Source organism: Gymnodraco acuticeps, unplaced genomic scaffold, assembly GCF_902827175.1.
Source record: "Gymnodraco acuticeps unplaced genomic scaffold, fGymAcu1.1, whole genome shotgun sequence".
NCBI classification, from domain to species: domain Eukaryota; kingdom Metazoa; phylum Chordata; class Actinopteri; order Perciformes; family Bathydraconidae; genus Gymnodraco; species Gymnodraco acuticeps.
This window is the reverse complement of record NW_022990583.1, coordinates 4,647,029-4,661,825: the sequence shown is the minus strand read 5'-3', so window position 1 is coordinate 4,661,825 and position 14,797 is coordinate 4,647,029. Positions and strand designations below refer to the sequence as shown.

At 39.2% G+C, this 14,797-nt stretch overlaps 3 protein-coding genes across 6 annotated transcripts; all 3 read right to left on the bottom strand.

Moving 5' to 3' along the window:
- Positions 1-550: 550 nt before the first annotated feature.
- LOC117553923 lies at positions 551-7,641 on the bottom strand. The gene is made up of 6 exons (XM_034228033.1): positions 7,496-7,641; positions 6,288-6,442; positions 6,014-6,171; positions 3,081-3,115; positions 1,230-1,378; positions 551-1,099 (listed from the first exon to the last, which is right to left on the bottom strand). Exons 2-6 carry the CDS (start codon positions 6,423-6,425, stop codon positions 911-913), a joined length of 669 nt encoding a protein of 222 aa, XP_034083924.1. The 5' UTR covers positions 6,426-6,442; positions 7,496-7,641; the 3' UTR covers positions 551-910.
- Positions 7,642-10,054: 2,413 nt separating this feature from the next.
- On the bottom strand, positions 10,055-12,099 carry krtcap2 (keratinocyte associated protein 2). Its single transcript, XM_034227939.1, has 5 exons — positions 11,930-12,099; positions 11,160-11,314; positions 10,883-10,946; positions 10,687-10,753; positions 10,055-10,569 (listed from the first exon to the last, which is right to left on the bottom strand). The coding sequence occupies exons 1-5, from the start codon at positions 11,931-11,933 to the stop codon at positions 10,449-10,451; spliced, it is 411 nt and encodes a 136-aa protein (XP_034083830.1). The 5' UTR covers positions 11,934-12,099; the 3' UTR covers positions 10,055-10,448.
- A 140-nt stretch (positions 12,100-12,239) lies between these two features.
- Positions 12,240-14,785, bottom strand: tmem107l (transmembrane protein 107 like). Of its 4 annotated transcripts, none has more exons than XM_034227936.1 (6): positions 14,688-14,785; positions 14,335-14,428; positions 14,094-14,161; positions 13,906-14,006; positions 13,266-13,362; positions 12,240-13,107 (listed from the first exon to the last, which is right to left on the bottom strand). In XM_034227936.1, the coding sequence occupies exons 1-6, from the start codon at positions 14,753-14,755 to the stop codon at positions 13,038-13,040; spliced, it is 498 nt and encodes a 165-aa protein (XP_034083827.1). In that variant the 5' UTR covers positions 14,756-14,785; the 3' UTR covers positions 12,240-13,037. The 4 variants fall into 4 exon arrangements, with proteins under 4 accessions (XP_034083827.1, XP_034083825.1, XP_034083828.1 ...); XM_034227934.1 differs by lacking the exon at positions 13,266-13,362 and adding an exon at positions 13,431-13,527 and having other exon boundaries at positions 14,688-14,775; XM_034227937.1 differs by lacking the exon at positions 13,266-13,362 and adding an exon at positions 13,431-13,527 and having other exon boundaries at positions 14,335-14,765.
- Positions 14,786-14,797: the final 12 nt, after the last annotated feature.

Below are 14,797 nucleotides of genomic sequence, written 5' to 3'. Positions count from 1 at the left end.
TGGACACTAAAGGTAAACCTGCATTACCTGTTGCTGCATAATTGCCCAACCTTCTCCCACAGCCAAGTTAAACACTATCTATGCTATTGAATAGCCTGCAGCAGGTATTATTTTGGAAACCGCTTTCAGCCAATCACAAGAGCCTTATGCGAAAAAACTAGAACAGATACAATGGGGTGGTTGCTGATAAACTGAATGGGAGTGAGTTAACACTTTGTGGAATGGAAGAAAATCCATATAAAATGAAGCAAAATCAAACAATCTTGATATTAAAAGTAGTATGAACACCTTTATATATACAGTCTATGATGAACACCCATCACTCCCATTGATTGCACCCAAGTCAGTAGTTTTGGAAATAATAGAGCTAACATTTATATTGATGAAGCACTGACAGTGATGAGTGCACTGCAACATACTGTAGCAGGTGATGTCTGTTGAATGTTTGATGATCCTATGCATGTTTCCACAACAGTGACATCAGATAGCTATCAGCTACTTGTACAGTGATTGCTAAACCAATACAAAAATAAAACACAACAAACCACACTTAACTTATGGAAGTTTATTTTCTGGAATGAAACGTTCTTTGAAAACAGATGACTAAGGCAGTGAATCTCACATTTTGCATGCAACTTTAATACACAAGCTTGAGTTTCATAATGTAAGTGCACAAAGCTAATACCAGCCACACCTGATTTCAGGTTCAGTTGTGTCACATAAGATATATGCATATTGTGACCTAAATATTATAATGGATGTGCAAATAATGGATGTGCAAATAGCTTAATAGCAGCAGCATCTGTTTTCAGGGTCAGTTGTGTCACACATAACATAAACATGGCCTAGATGCCATTTGTAAATATATGATGCATATTATACAAACATTTGTAGGTTTTGCAGGTAATATTCAGTCTTCTTGTTCAGCTTCTGGTTCTTTGCCCTTGACTTTCTTGCCACCCTTCCCTGTCTTCTTCTGGTAGTAGCATCTGGCCAGGACACACACACACCGACAAAACTCTCTGAAGTTGACCTCTCCATCGTGGTTTTTATCCAACATCTCCATTGCCTCCCCGATGTCATCTGCATTGATTTTATCCTGGAGGACACATCATAACAGTTAAATAACAACATGAAATGCACAGAAGCCCAACTGAATGGTTGTCTACAGTATCACTTTTATTTTATGAATAGCATGTCATGCAAAGTAGGTGTTTAAAGTCTCTTACCTTTAACTCTGGGCTTTGTATTTCTAGCTCCAACACCTTCTTCAACTCTTCAATGTTTAACTGGGGTTTTTTGCCATCATCATCAGCATACTCCAGAAATACGTCAACAATGTTTGTAATGACCTGTTCCAGACGAGCCATGGCTGTAGCTGGAGAGAAAGATCAGACAAATCAGAGGATGCTTAAAGTACTGGCTAAAGAGTAAATAAATAGGATGAAACCTGAATCAACATGATGAATGAATTTATAACAATAATGCCATTTATTGACTCTTCATCATCTAAATGAAATGCTACTGTCCTTCTCTAACAATTGGCTTTAATCAGTACTTACCTTAGAGTTCAAGTTCCCCGGATGAAGAGAGATCACGTCTGTGTTGCCGGCTGTCCCAAGTGAAAATGTTTCAGACTGAGGGGAAAGCCTCCTCTTAAAGAGAAGACACACACACACACAACACACACATACACACACATACACACACACACACACACACACACACACACACACACACACACACACACACACACACACACACACACACACACACACACACACACACACACACACACACACACACACACACACACACACACACACACACACACACACATACATACACACACACACACACACACACACACACACACACACACACACACACACACACACACACACACACACACACACACACACACACACACACACACACACACACAGGGGCTTGTACACCCACACCAGCAGTGATTCATGCACTGGAAATGTTCCCCCTTTCCAACCAAAATAGTGTTACCATGTCTTTCTCTGAGTATTTCCATAATAAATACAAGACAGTGTTTATGTTTGTGTTTTATAGAGCAAATGTTACCCATGTTGAAATGTGTGTGTGTGGGTGTCTGTGTGCAATGGTGAACAGTGGGAGTAGATCATCTAAAGCGAGGCTCTTCATTGAGGAGCTGCTCGGTGAAGCCTTCTGGAGAAAATATGTCGGTGAATGGAAAGTTACAGTCAGCACCCAGCCCAAAGTGGCGAGTGTGAAGTCATAGCTGTGCGTGTGTGTGTGTGTGTGTGTGTGTGCGTGCGTGTGTCTGTAATTTGTCTCCATTTCCTGTTTGCCCAGGAGTTGTTTTTTTCTAAATCTAAGAAGTTTTGCAAATATCAGCAGTGATAAAACTATCAAAGAAAATGCTTCATTTAAGGCTAATGTATTGTCAATATGTGTGGAACCACCAAATGATGTCATGGTTGTGTATAGTTTAGTCAATTATATAACTCACAAAGAACATGAAAAAACAGAACAGAACAAAAACAGTAGTTTATTCCTGTAGTTCTACTGCAGTTACAAAGTGATTTCTTTCATTTTCTTAAAACTCTTTCTCTTGAAAAGTTAAGAAGTGAAAAAGAGCTATGTGAGAGCCAGTTTTAAACCTGGCAGCAGCAGTCATAATTATACATCTGCTTGATTAGAGTCTTCAAGTGAATGTGAGTGTCTTGGCTGTCTGTTTTAACATGTTGGATTTCTGGAGCCACTCCCCGCTCATCCTGCTGAACTGTTGCAAAACTCAGCCTCCATTTTCCACTCGTCTCTACACAGGCGGCAGAAGAGAAACATTTCCCTCCTCTCTTACCCTGTTTTGCCCCATGCCAAGTCCCTTTTAGATTAAACCATTCAGCACCAGTCTGCTCTTCACTTTGGCCATATTACTTTCACTTATTGAATACGATCAGATTCTCCTTGCAGGGGAGGAAAAGAAAATAGAGACGTAGGATCATGTGGTGTTAATTACAAAAAAGTTCATCTCTCCACACTCTGCTGGCTGGAGTTACAGTCTCACTGTAGGAGCCTTTCTGTACCTCTGCAGTCTGCACCATGAACATGAGCACATGATCTTAAATGAAATACAAATAGCTTAGAACCTTCTAAATATTAGTTTTACCATTAAGTTACAGCTGTAAATGTTTTCAAGACTTAATCTAAATTATTTATTACAATCTATATGCTGCTATGGCTCTCTTCATTTTAAATAAAACCCACCAGTTAAGCAGAAAGGCAAGCCTCCACCTTTGCAAGTGAAAAAACGACAGCAAAAAGTCGTAAAATATACACTTAAACATAATAGCCATGAATCATACAGCAATGGATGGAATTTCTCAAAATTACCAGATGTGTATACAGGTTTCTCTACATTGTAGTGTATACAAACAAAAGGTCCAAAGGAGGTACTTTTGAAAACATTAACCAACCATTTCCACCCACAGAAACAGCATACCCAAAATGCCTTTTCCACATTTACAGACATACATTGCGACAGATAGCAAGATAAGTCTCTGACACTGTATAGGATGTATCGGAGCTGTTAGGAACACTGTGTTCCTAACAGCTCCTATACTGTACATCATCTGTACACACCACTCTCTGTAAAAAATATATATTTTATGTATGATGTCCATTCAACTGATGTTTTGTGTCTTAAGATAACACAACCTTGACTCAAGCTGCATTTTCTTATAAAACTCAAGAGGTGGAATTAGAAAAAACAGTGGAGCAATATCTGAGTTAAAAAGATTGTTTTTTAAAAGAGTATTCTGACATCTAGTGGCGTGATAAAGTCCATACTTCCTGCTTAAAGGACCAAATCCCAGTGATGTTAAAGGCTGATAGCCGAGTTGTGACTATCCCCTCGCCAGAAATATATTGAGTACATTTAGCTGTAACTGTCTTTTTGATATCTAACTTCTTATTATATATTGTGACATCCCACTTACTCGGACCTCTCACATAATTGATGAAACTATACCTATACATTTACAGGGATAGAAAGAGTGACATGATCAAGTAAAAGTACTGACACCTCGTGGCAATTATACTCAGGTACAGTTAATTTACTGGCATGTGTAAAAATATACCTATATAATGTCAAAAGCAGGCCATTTAAATGTGGGAAAAGGGAAGAAATGGAAGACATTTTTTTTATGAGATGAAGTATGAAACTACTATCAAATCAAGATAACCTAAATGACAACATCACAACACAGAGGTCACATTTTTTTAGCCAAAAATGTCATGTACAAACATTTAGTTAATCCTGCAATAATCATTAAAAACGTATTTGTCGTTGATTAATAAATAATTTGCTGATACATGAATCACTGTGATCTAGCGTTAACCTCTGCTCATGTTATGACCTGTAAATAAGTTCCTTGTTTGCATGTTAACAGAAGGGCTGGCGACTCATATATGATCATGGTCATTTTAGAAGTCGCTTATGCTGTTTTTATTGACAAAGAAGTGAGGGTAAATTCTGCTTTGTATACCTTTTAAAAATGCAACGTGACCCACCAGATCACAGTGAATACTTATTTATCATTTATACATATTTGTTTTTGATTATTTCATCAAGTATGTTCACTTTACACTTATTGGTATGTTAATGAGTTCATTATTTAGCCCTATTAAAGGCCTATAAAGGTCTTATGACCGATTCTATTTAAAAAGTTTCTGGAAAAGCACCGGTGTCACTTATAACAGTAACGGTCACATTATCATATTATAGACCCTGCAATCAAAATAGCTAAACAGCCTTCAGCCATCATTACTTTTACCTGTGCTTTTCCTCCAAGTGACAAATACTGCTTTTATTTATTTTCTTGCCAGACTCTCATGACAATGTTATTGAGATACTGTAAGTCACACCTGTGCTTTACTTTCATGACAAATCAAGCTATCAGGTGTTTAAAGGCCCTTTTCACACACTCCTGCAGCCTAGCAGCTAAAGTGTGTAGTTTTTTCTTACTTCAAATGTTGTTTTACTTTTAAAATAATTAAAGGCATGTTTCCTTCCCTCTGAAATGTATTTGAGAGTCTGGGTGTGTTCAACAGTGAGATCTCTCTGCTGGTGAATGCCAACGTTCAAAAGAAGCAGGCTGAAAAGACAGAGAGGGTTTTTGTAATCATTGCCCAAAGGCTTTGAAATATTATTTCCTTGAAAAACTTGGATCACGATTACCTGCTATTCAAATCTCCCTTATACTCCTCACACAAGGTCTATGGTCGATGTGCAATTCCATTTGACCTTCCTTTTAGCTACTTCATAATACTTATTCTAGAATTCTGTGTTGGTTGGTGCAATGTTGTTTTCAAGGATGTCCATTTAAGCCCCTGTGTGTGTGTGTGTGTGTGTGTGTGTGTGTGTGTGTGTGTGTGTGTGTGTGTGTGTGTGTGTGTGTGTGTGTGTGTGTGTGTGTGTGTGAGAAAAATATAACCAAAGAATGTGCAAGAAAGGAAATAGGATAATGGAATCTAAATTAAAGAAGCATGCTTATTTTACAAAACCCTAACTCATGCCATAACGGAATGTGGTGCTGCACCCATGTTCATCTTGCAACATCTGAGTACAGCACATTCCCATATTGATCCATTTAAATACTGTATAAAATCTGCTATCTCAAGGGAACATTGATATTTATGCTTAAAATTATGTATCTGAGATGTGAACTCCTCAATATTCTCTGGACTTTCTGAGGTATATGTATCTGGCATTGGGAGAACTCTTTTTGACTGTAATGTTTTCATGTGAACACGAAATAGATAGTAAAGAGTGTATAACCATAAGAAAGATTCCATGAATAAGGTTGGAAAAGTGCTTTGTTCACGACATGCTCAAAAACAGACAGGAGGTAAAATCTTGTAAAAGGTTTTTATTTGGGGATTCTGTCCCACATTAGTGATTCATGTTGTACTCTAAAAACATTCAACATCATAATTCTTCCTTATATTTTCTCATCACTTCTTGGTCTTCTTCTTTTCGTGGAGCATGTAACACTTCTCACAGGCCATTGAGAGGCCGACGACAAGGGGAAGAAACTCTTCAAAGTCCAACTTATCATCTTTGTTTTGGTCCAAATCTTTCAAAATGAAATCCACAGTTTTGGGGTTCTGCTGGGTCTGAAAAAACATTAGCAAAAGAGAAATGTTCAGGGTGCAAAGTTAAAGTGAGTACAGTTACATAGGAGTACACCAGGGATATAGATAATATTTGATATAAGGAAGAGGATTCTTACTTTCAGAAAGGTTGGCAACTCATTCTCCAACAGTTTTTTTAGTTCTTTCTTGCTCAAGGTCTTTGCATCACCGTCTTCAATAGAATAGCGGTGGAACACCTTGATCAGACTCTCCATGCAGTTCTCTAACTCAGTCATGGCTGCGGAAGTGTGGGCTGAAAGGAGGAAAGACGATACACATTTTGACATTGCACATGAACTTCAATGAAGGATAAGACTGCAGTGCAGTAAAGCAGTACACTTAATTACATTGTAGGCCTACTTTAACTAAGTATGACATGCTATGCTACGTCACACCCTTCACTACAATTTAAGATGTTATAATGGATACATATAAGACTGTATTGATCCCTTGTTCAACTTCTCTGCAGTATGTAAAAAGAAAACCACACCCCTTTTCCAGCTGCAACATAGCAATGTTCATATTAATGTATACATTATTATAATTCAGCAAAACAGCATTATTCTGAAATGGGCTATTCTGCATTAAGAGTTACATTACATTACATGTCATTTGTTAGATGCTTTTATCCAAAGCGACACATACATTCAGTACAAGAGTTATTGTCCTTACTGTTCTTCTAAATAGGATTTTGAATACAGGACTTTTAACAGAGGATTTCTACAGTGTGGTACTTTTGCTTAGACAAATATATGAAATCGTTGTCCACCACTGAGGTTACTTAAGCCAAAACTAACATATTGGTAAGTGGAAAGTGGGCGTTGGTCTTACTGGAACTCAGAGCAAATTATTTAACCATTAGACAATATTTTCTGGCACATAAACCAAAATCCTTATCTCAAGCCTCCCACTCTTCCTCTCCCCTTCCTTCAATTGAACCATTTCTGGCTGAGTTCCAAAACAAAAAACAAAACAAAACCCGAAGATCTTTAGAAATCGAATAGACGAAAAAGAGGGAAATAACTTAGCCTAGAATAACAGACCCAGGATGAGCCGCTACTTGCGTAATGCGCCAACAACGCCCAAGCTCACCAAGGAAATATGTTGAAATAACAGACTAAACTTAAAGAAAAATAGTTTTATTTAGCCACATTTAAACATAGCCTTAAAAGACATAGGCAACCGAGAAGAATAATCTTTAATCTTCATAATAGATTTTGAGATTTCGTCGAAACTAGCTATTTAAGAACACGAAACAACAGTGGAAGCAGATAAGTACGTTTTTGAGTAATTAAAACAAACTTACCAGGAAACCAAGAGGCAGAAAGTATAGTTTGAGATTCAGTGAAGAGTGCAGACGCTCACTGGATATGTATTCAAGATTTATAGTCCGCTGGGCAACGCCCAATATGATGGGAGGGACAGAGAGAAAGAGGGAGGGAGAAAGAGGGAGCTAACTTAAAAAGCCATGAGCATACTATCCAAGTTTTCCCACAACTCTCGCCACAAGAAATACAGAGATGCATCTACTAATGCTACTTACTGTTCATATATATTTCCTTTAGATTTTTCAAGATAATGTTATCTTTAGAAAAGTTCAGGTCCAATTCCCAAATCAGGAAAATCTGCATAAAACAATCAGTTATTCAAAGTTGTTGATTAAGGTGGGTAAAGCACAGCGCAATGACGCAGTTCTGCTGAATGACACACACATATCCTATATTTGCTGGGACATGCTGTGTACGAACAAGCCCGAGCCTCTCATGCCTGAGTCTTGATCTGTTATAGGCAACATAACGGTATTACGCATTTAAAAAAGACGTACTTGTTCTTCTCTGCTTTCGAACAGCCAACTCGCATGAATTGATTTGTGATGACATTGATTAAAATAAGGTAGAAAGTGATGTCTTCAACCATCTCTATCTAAAGCCTTCCGTTTATCTAAGGAAGATCCTTCATCAGGCACGCCCTGTTCAGACAGTCACACTTGGAAGCTGTCCAGAAGCACCATACGGTGTGATGGCAACTGAGCAGCTTTACTAGAATTGTTCTTTAGTATAACTTGAGATCCTCAGTGATTTCATCTTTTTTAATTTTATCTTGTCAATCTAATATTTTTTGTCTAACCTTTTGGCATTGATGGCATGTTGTACTTTTCACCACCCTAAAGAATATCACTTCAATGTTCAACGTCATCACTCACCTGTCTTTGAGCAAACAGTGAAGTCACTGACAAGTAACTACCTGTCCACATGCCAGGGTTTTACACTGTCCCCACCATGGCCATATCATTTCAAATCACAAGTTAGCATTCTCTGTGAAAACATGAACTTTTGATAGATAGACTAAACCATATGCTGTGTCAGCCTGTGTGCATTACAATTACACATTCCATATTTTGTCTAAATTACATTACATTATTACATTGCATTTAGCTGACGCTTTTATCCAAAGCGACTTACAATAAGTGCGTTCGACCAACAAAATACAAACTTGAAGAAAACAGAATCATATAAGTACATCAGGTTTCATAGAGAAACAACATTTCAAGTGCTACTCAACTGGCTTTAGGTAAGCCAGTCCTTTAAGTGCTTTGTTAATAATTATATCGCTCGAGGTGGAGTCGAAAGAGATGAGTTTTCAGTCTGCGCCGGAAGGTGTGTAAGCTATCTGCTGTCCTGATTTCAATGGGGAGCTCATTCCACCATTTTGGAGCCAGGATAGCAAACCCACATGTTTTTGCTGATGGGAACTTGGGTCCCCCTCGCAGTGCGGGTGCAGCGAGCCGTTTGGTTGATGCAGAGCGGAGTGCACGTGCTGGGGTGTACAGTTTAACCATGTCCTGGATGTAGGAAGGGCCAGATCCATTCACAGCATGGTACGCAAGTACCATTGTCTTGAAGTGGATTCTAGCAGTTACCGGAAGCCAGTGAAGGGAGCGGAGGAGCGGAGTGGTGTGGGAGAATTTAGGAAGGTTGAAGACCAGACGAGCCGCTGCATTCTGGATGAGCTGCAGAGGTCGGATGGCACATGCAGGTAGAACAGCCAGGAGGGAGTTGCAGTAGTCTAGGCGTGAGATGACGAGAGCCTGGGCCAGAACCTGCGTCGCTTTCTGTGTCAGCTGGGGACGCATCCTCCTGATGTTGTAAAGCGTGTATCTGCAGCAACGGGTTGTAGCAGCGATGTTTGCAGTGAAGGACAGGTTGTTATCTAGGGTCACACCCAGATTCCTTGCAGTCTGAGTCGGGGAAACAAATGAGGTGCCGATGTTGATTGTTAGGTCAAGAGTGGGACAATCTTTTCCCGGAAGGAAAAGCAGTTCAGTCTTGTCAAGGTTGAGCTTGAGGTGGTGAGCAGACATCCACTGAGAGATGTCAGCTAGACAAGCAGAGATGCGTGCGACGACCTGGGTCTCTGAGCGGGGAAAGGACAGGATTAATTGGGTGTCGTCAGCGTAGCAGTGGTATGAAAAACCATGCGGGCTAATGACTGATCCGAGCGAGTTTGTGTACAAGGAGAAGAGGAGGGGACCAAGAACAGAGACATAAATACAATTACTCTAAGACTTTTGTGAATCACGGCAGTCCTGACATTACACATTCACACACATGACAATCATAACCGGTTTACTTATCATCATCAAGCATCGATGGTATGGTTACTTTGTGGAACACTGTTGGCAGAAGACCAAGACAAACTGAATATGTGTCTCTCCCTCCCCTGCCTTTTTTTAAACAGCATGTCCGCTCACAGATGTTTTAGGATATCACCACACCCACCTGAATACATACACTACACTACATACAATACACAGCCATTTTCTAAGTACACAAATGTGGTTTGACAAAATTAAAACACCTTAAAAGTCTTTTTACAGAGTTTAATTACAAAATGAATTAAACAAAAGAAGCAACTTCATGTGCTGATGAATACACAGGTTGGGATGTTTCAATCTCTTTGCAATCAGTGTAAAACGAGTGGTGAGGAAAAGGTTATCAATGGAATGTTGACAGCTGTTTGTCTTTAGTTATGACCCTAAACACGAGATCATTGTAAAAAAAAAAGGACTATGACTGACTTGAAGTCATGGAACTGTTTGTTGCTTTCCAAATAATCTTTAAAAAGTCTAGTGAAATACACAAAGGGTTATGGATTGAAGACAATACTACAAAATGTGCAACTTCTTTGTTGCACTGGGCCATCAGCACCTGGGTACTATTAACTGATTCACTGGATGCAAGTGGGATCCAACAGATTCATCAGTTCTTCCTTTTGCCCTTGCTGGCAGCCTTGGCTGGTGTTACCGCGGGAACAGCGGCTTGGTAGAGCGCAGCAGATACTTTGTTGATGTAGTACACGCCAAAGAGGGAGAATATCAGGCTGGAAGAGAAATAAGAAGAAAAAGCAATATAATCAAATTAATTTAGAGACTACTTTTAACTGTGTTTTATAAAGCTGATTATGGTCTTTGTGATCTGCAGAGGTATTGTCACATACCATGTGGTGACACAGACGCGGTGTACCAGTCCAGAGGCAAACAGCGATAGGCACAGGCACACCAGAACTGGAAGAGATAAATAACCCGTTAGGATATATGAAAGGAGAAATATTTGGATATGTCAGCAAAATATAAATAGAAAAAGACACACTGGAGTGACGACAGGAGTCTGATTTAAGTGTTGTCATTACTTACTCTCTGGGAATATCTTGGCTTGGAATCCCTTCCCAAAAATCAGATTTTCCAGATTATTAAATGCCTGGATATAAAGTTAAGGGGAATCTCCTCAGTGGTATCTGTGTATGTACATGCATACAGAAAACAGGGAACACAGAGAAATGGTGTGTACCTTTTTGCTGCAATAGTATTGGGTGATGATTACAACAAGTTACATTTAAACAAAGAATGAAGTAATAAAGATTGTTGCAGTTTAGTAATTGACAACAGGGATTGAAACAGGTCAATAGGATACAGTGAGGGAGCAGATGAAGAGGACTGAGCCCAGGAAACCCCCCACGATGGTGAGCCACTCAGTGGATCCCAGCTGCTTACTGAACATCTGCATGCCAGCAAATACCAGCACTGACAGCAGACTGGACAGCACTAGAGAGGTGCCTGTGTTCACTGCTACAAGACAAAGAGGGATCATTCAAACACAAATGTTAAGACAAGAATCAAGGAAGACAATGGCTTATCTAAAAATAATTGGAAAAGTATGCTGGAGTTATACACCGGAAGAGGCAGGACACTTCAGCTGCAGCTAAACTGATTTAATTGTTCTCTGATAGGAGACAAAGTACATGTAATATCAATACAATCAAAAGTGAAAACAGTACGTAGAGTACAGAAGTATAGCTTTGACTGCTAAACTAGTTCGTTTCAGCTAGTAAAAACACTAATATAAATCGAACTCGTTATAACGTAACGCCACGTCAGTGTTCGTTCATAAATGTTTCCGTCAGATTGCTGCTAGCTATAAGCTAAACAACCGAGGGTAGCAGCAAATGTATACGGCTGATGCAACTCTCTACATACATAGTGCAATACAAAATGTGACTCGTGGCAGACGTACAATAATGCATTCGTTAAATAAATAGCTCCTAATAAAGTCATCTATTTCTAAACATTAACGTTAGCTAGCTAGCTAGAACACAGAACTAGGCACTAATAAACAATGTATCTACGAATACAAACGCACTTGTTGAGTTGACTTGAATGATAAAATAATCATGCAATACATACCCATATTTCAATGTTTAATTAGAGTCCGTGTAAGGAAACAGAGGTGAATTAAGCACTTGGTTGTGCCAGCTAACTTCCCCGGATCTAGGAACTAAAAACCCTCTCCACCCGGTCCAGATTACAGGTGGGACCAGTGGGCGGAGTCTTGAGAGAGGCAAGAGGAACCTGTTGTTGTGCTGGTTAGATTTGTATTGTTTTTATTTTATCTGCTGAATAAAACGCCCTGTTATAAGTCTCGTAACACCGGGTTCTTATTTTTCATATTCACTTTTTTTACATGTACACAATCGACAATTCAATAATGAAAGCCCTTTATTTTGTTTAATGACACATTTGAACCGTACATTAAACCATGAATTCCTGCTAAAATAGGAAAGCCTGTACTGCAAATTAGTGTATTACCATTAGCATCTTCAAAAAGGTTTCGTTCTGCTATTTAGTGGCTTTTTTTTTAATAGGATACCCATTTGCTGTAGGGAAACATCATATAGAAACTCTGCGTCATTGTTGTAACCCCGTTTTTATGAATATATTGTAAAATCATTAATGTGATGCTTTCCAACATTTACAAAAAGGCTCAGGCTGTTTACTAAACCAAAAGCTCAACATTTTCAAATGCTTAAAAGGGTATTACATTTGAGGGCCTGCTAATTTGGGTGAAGAAAGCAGTATTTCTACATGCTGTGAAACAGATGTCCCAGAGAGGCAAAAATAAACACAAATGCCAAATCGTTTCAGAGCAAAAATAATTGGCGACCATCAACAGCTTGAGAAAGAATTTATACAAAATGTATTTGGCATTATAATAGCATTCGAGACCTTCCATAGGAATTTGACAGATAGAATGCAAACATAAAACCACATCAATGTTTACGGTTAATGAAAACCTAAATGTATAAAAATATAAAACGACAGACAGAAAGTGGCCTGTATATCCCTTTGATGTATGTTGGTGCACTGTATTCACATAACTCAGTAAAACACAGTTTTTCAGTTCATTACTCTGCACATTATCATTGAATCACAGACCCTCTGTAACTACAGTGTCTGTTGATACAGCGAGGCAGTTGTCCACATCCACACTCATTTGTAGCTTCAGGAGTTTCTTTCATAATGGCTTCTTCTTCAGTCCAAAAACAGCTATAAACAGAAAAATCTCCACGAAGGCAGGTAGCACACTAGGTGGGAGAGAGAGAGAGAGACATAGAAATGTAGGGAGAAGAGCAACAGTGAGGACAGTGCCTGAAGACATTTATACTTACTGATACTCAATTGTATAGAGACACTATGAATTTGCTTTCTGAAAAGCTGATACATCATCTGAACACACACCAACCTGCAGATGGCAAAAATAACCCAATAGGTCCAGCATTCCCACTTCTCAATTACAAAGAAAGACAGGGATACGGAAGCGCTGCAGTGGACAGCGAGTGCTGGGTGTAGTTACTGTCAGGGAAAAATTACTCTTTTTGGAAAAACGTTTGGGTAGGTATACACTAACCTGCAAATGGCAAGGATCCACCAGTAGATGTCACACTCCCACTGCTCAAATAGAAAGAAAAGCAGAGCCACTGATGCACTGGCATGGGCTCCTGTTGCTAATGTAGACGAGGAGGCGAATATACAGAGGTTTGAAGTCATGGAATTGCAACTGACAACTAGAATGACTTTTAATATATCACTTGTTCTAGTTTTTATACTTACTTGACACAAATTCGCTGGCTGTCTTTATTTCTAAAATTGCAAAATCCCACCTCCCATCCTTTGTCCAGGAGACAGATGTCAATGCACTTGCTGCTGTAATCTCACAGCTGCTATTTTTTGTGTGCACATTATTATTATTATTATTATTGGATGATAACATTGAATATCTCTCTTTATTTGACTTTCATAATCTATCTTTATTTGAGTATTAGGTTGTCTTATCTTATGAATAATCACCTATGAGGGACCCACACTATCAGTGTAAAGGATACACAGGAGACCTTGGCTGCAGTTGAACATGGACACTCCTGAGAAGAACCCAGCCAACTCTACAGCAAAGAGACCGAGGGTGACGGCCAATCCCACCACCAACCTTAGGCAAAGAGAGACATATTAGAGGGTGTGTGTGCATGTGTGTGGCCAGTTATGTCTCTCTTTGTGTATGGGTTTGTCTTATTACTTCATGTCTTCATCGTCATACTGCTCTTGCGTGAAATCCAAAGGCAAGCAAGCCTTCACGTTGTGTTCCTGTGAAAAAACATTTCAAACCACTTAGCATCGAAAACACTTACAAACAAGCGGAGAAACAGTGGAGAATTGATCGTATATTTAATGACACACACGTATTTGTTATCATTAAAAACACCTAACACTATTATCTGAATGTCAACCAATGTGTTTACAAAAAACGCTTTACTTACCCTCGACCAAAAGATTGTGATAACGATGACAAGGTGAGCTGTGAGAGTCAGGAAGCGTGCAGGGACGAGACTGCTGACAGCCGACATGGTGCAACTATAAAACAACCAGTAACTTACACTAAAATACGATGGGCAAACGAATGCAACGTTATTTACCGGTATGTAAACGTGCCTAGCTAAACCAGTGTTAGGATTGGCTTAGTTGGCTCATTAGCATTTAGCTGAGGTGTGATACTTAAGGTAACTTTATCAAAGGCAAACCATCACTACAGCTCGCCACTGAACGTAGACTAATAGATTTTAACAAACATATCGCTACTTCAACTTATATTTATATAAATACATCAACACACCACAGATGCAAACCGACGCTATTGCGCTTTAAAGCGGTTGCTACAACAACCGATATAATCCGGTGCATTCGTAAATACAGTCCGGTTTAACCAACGACCAGCCTCCAAAG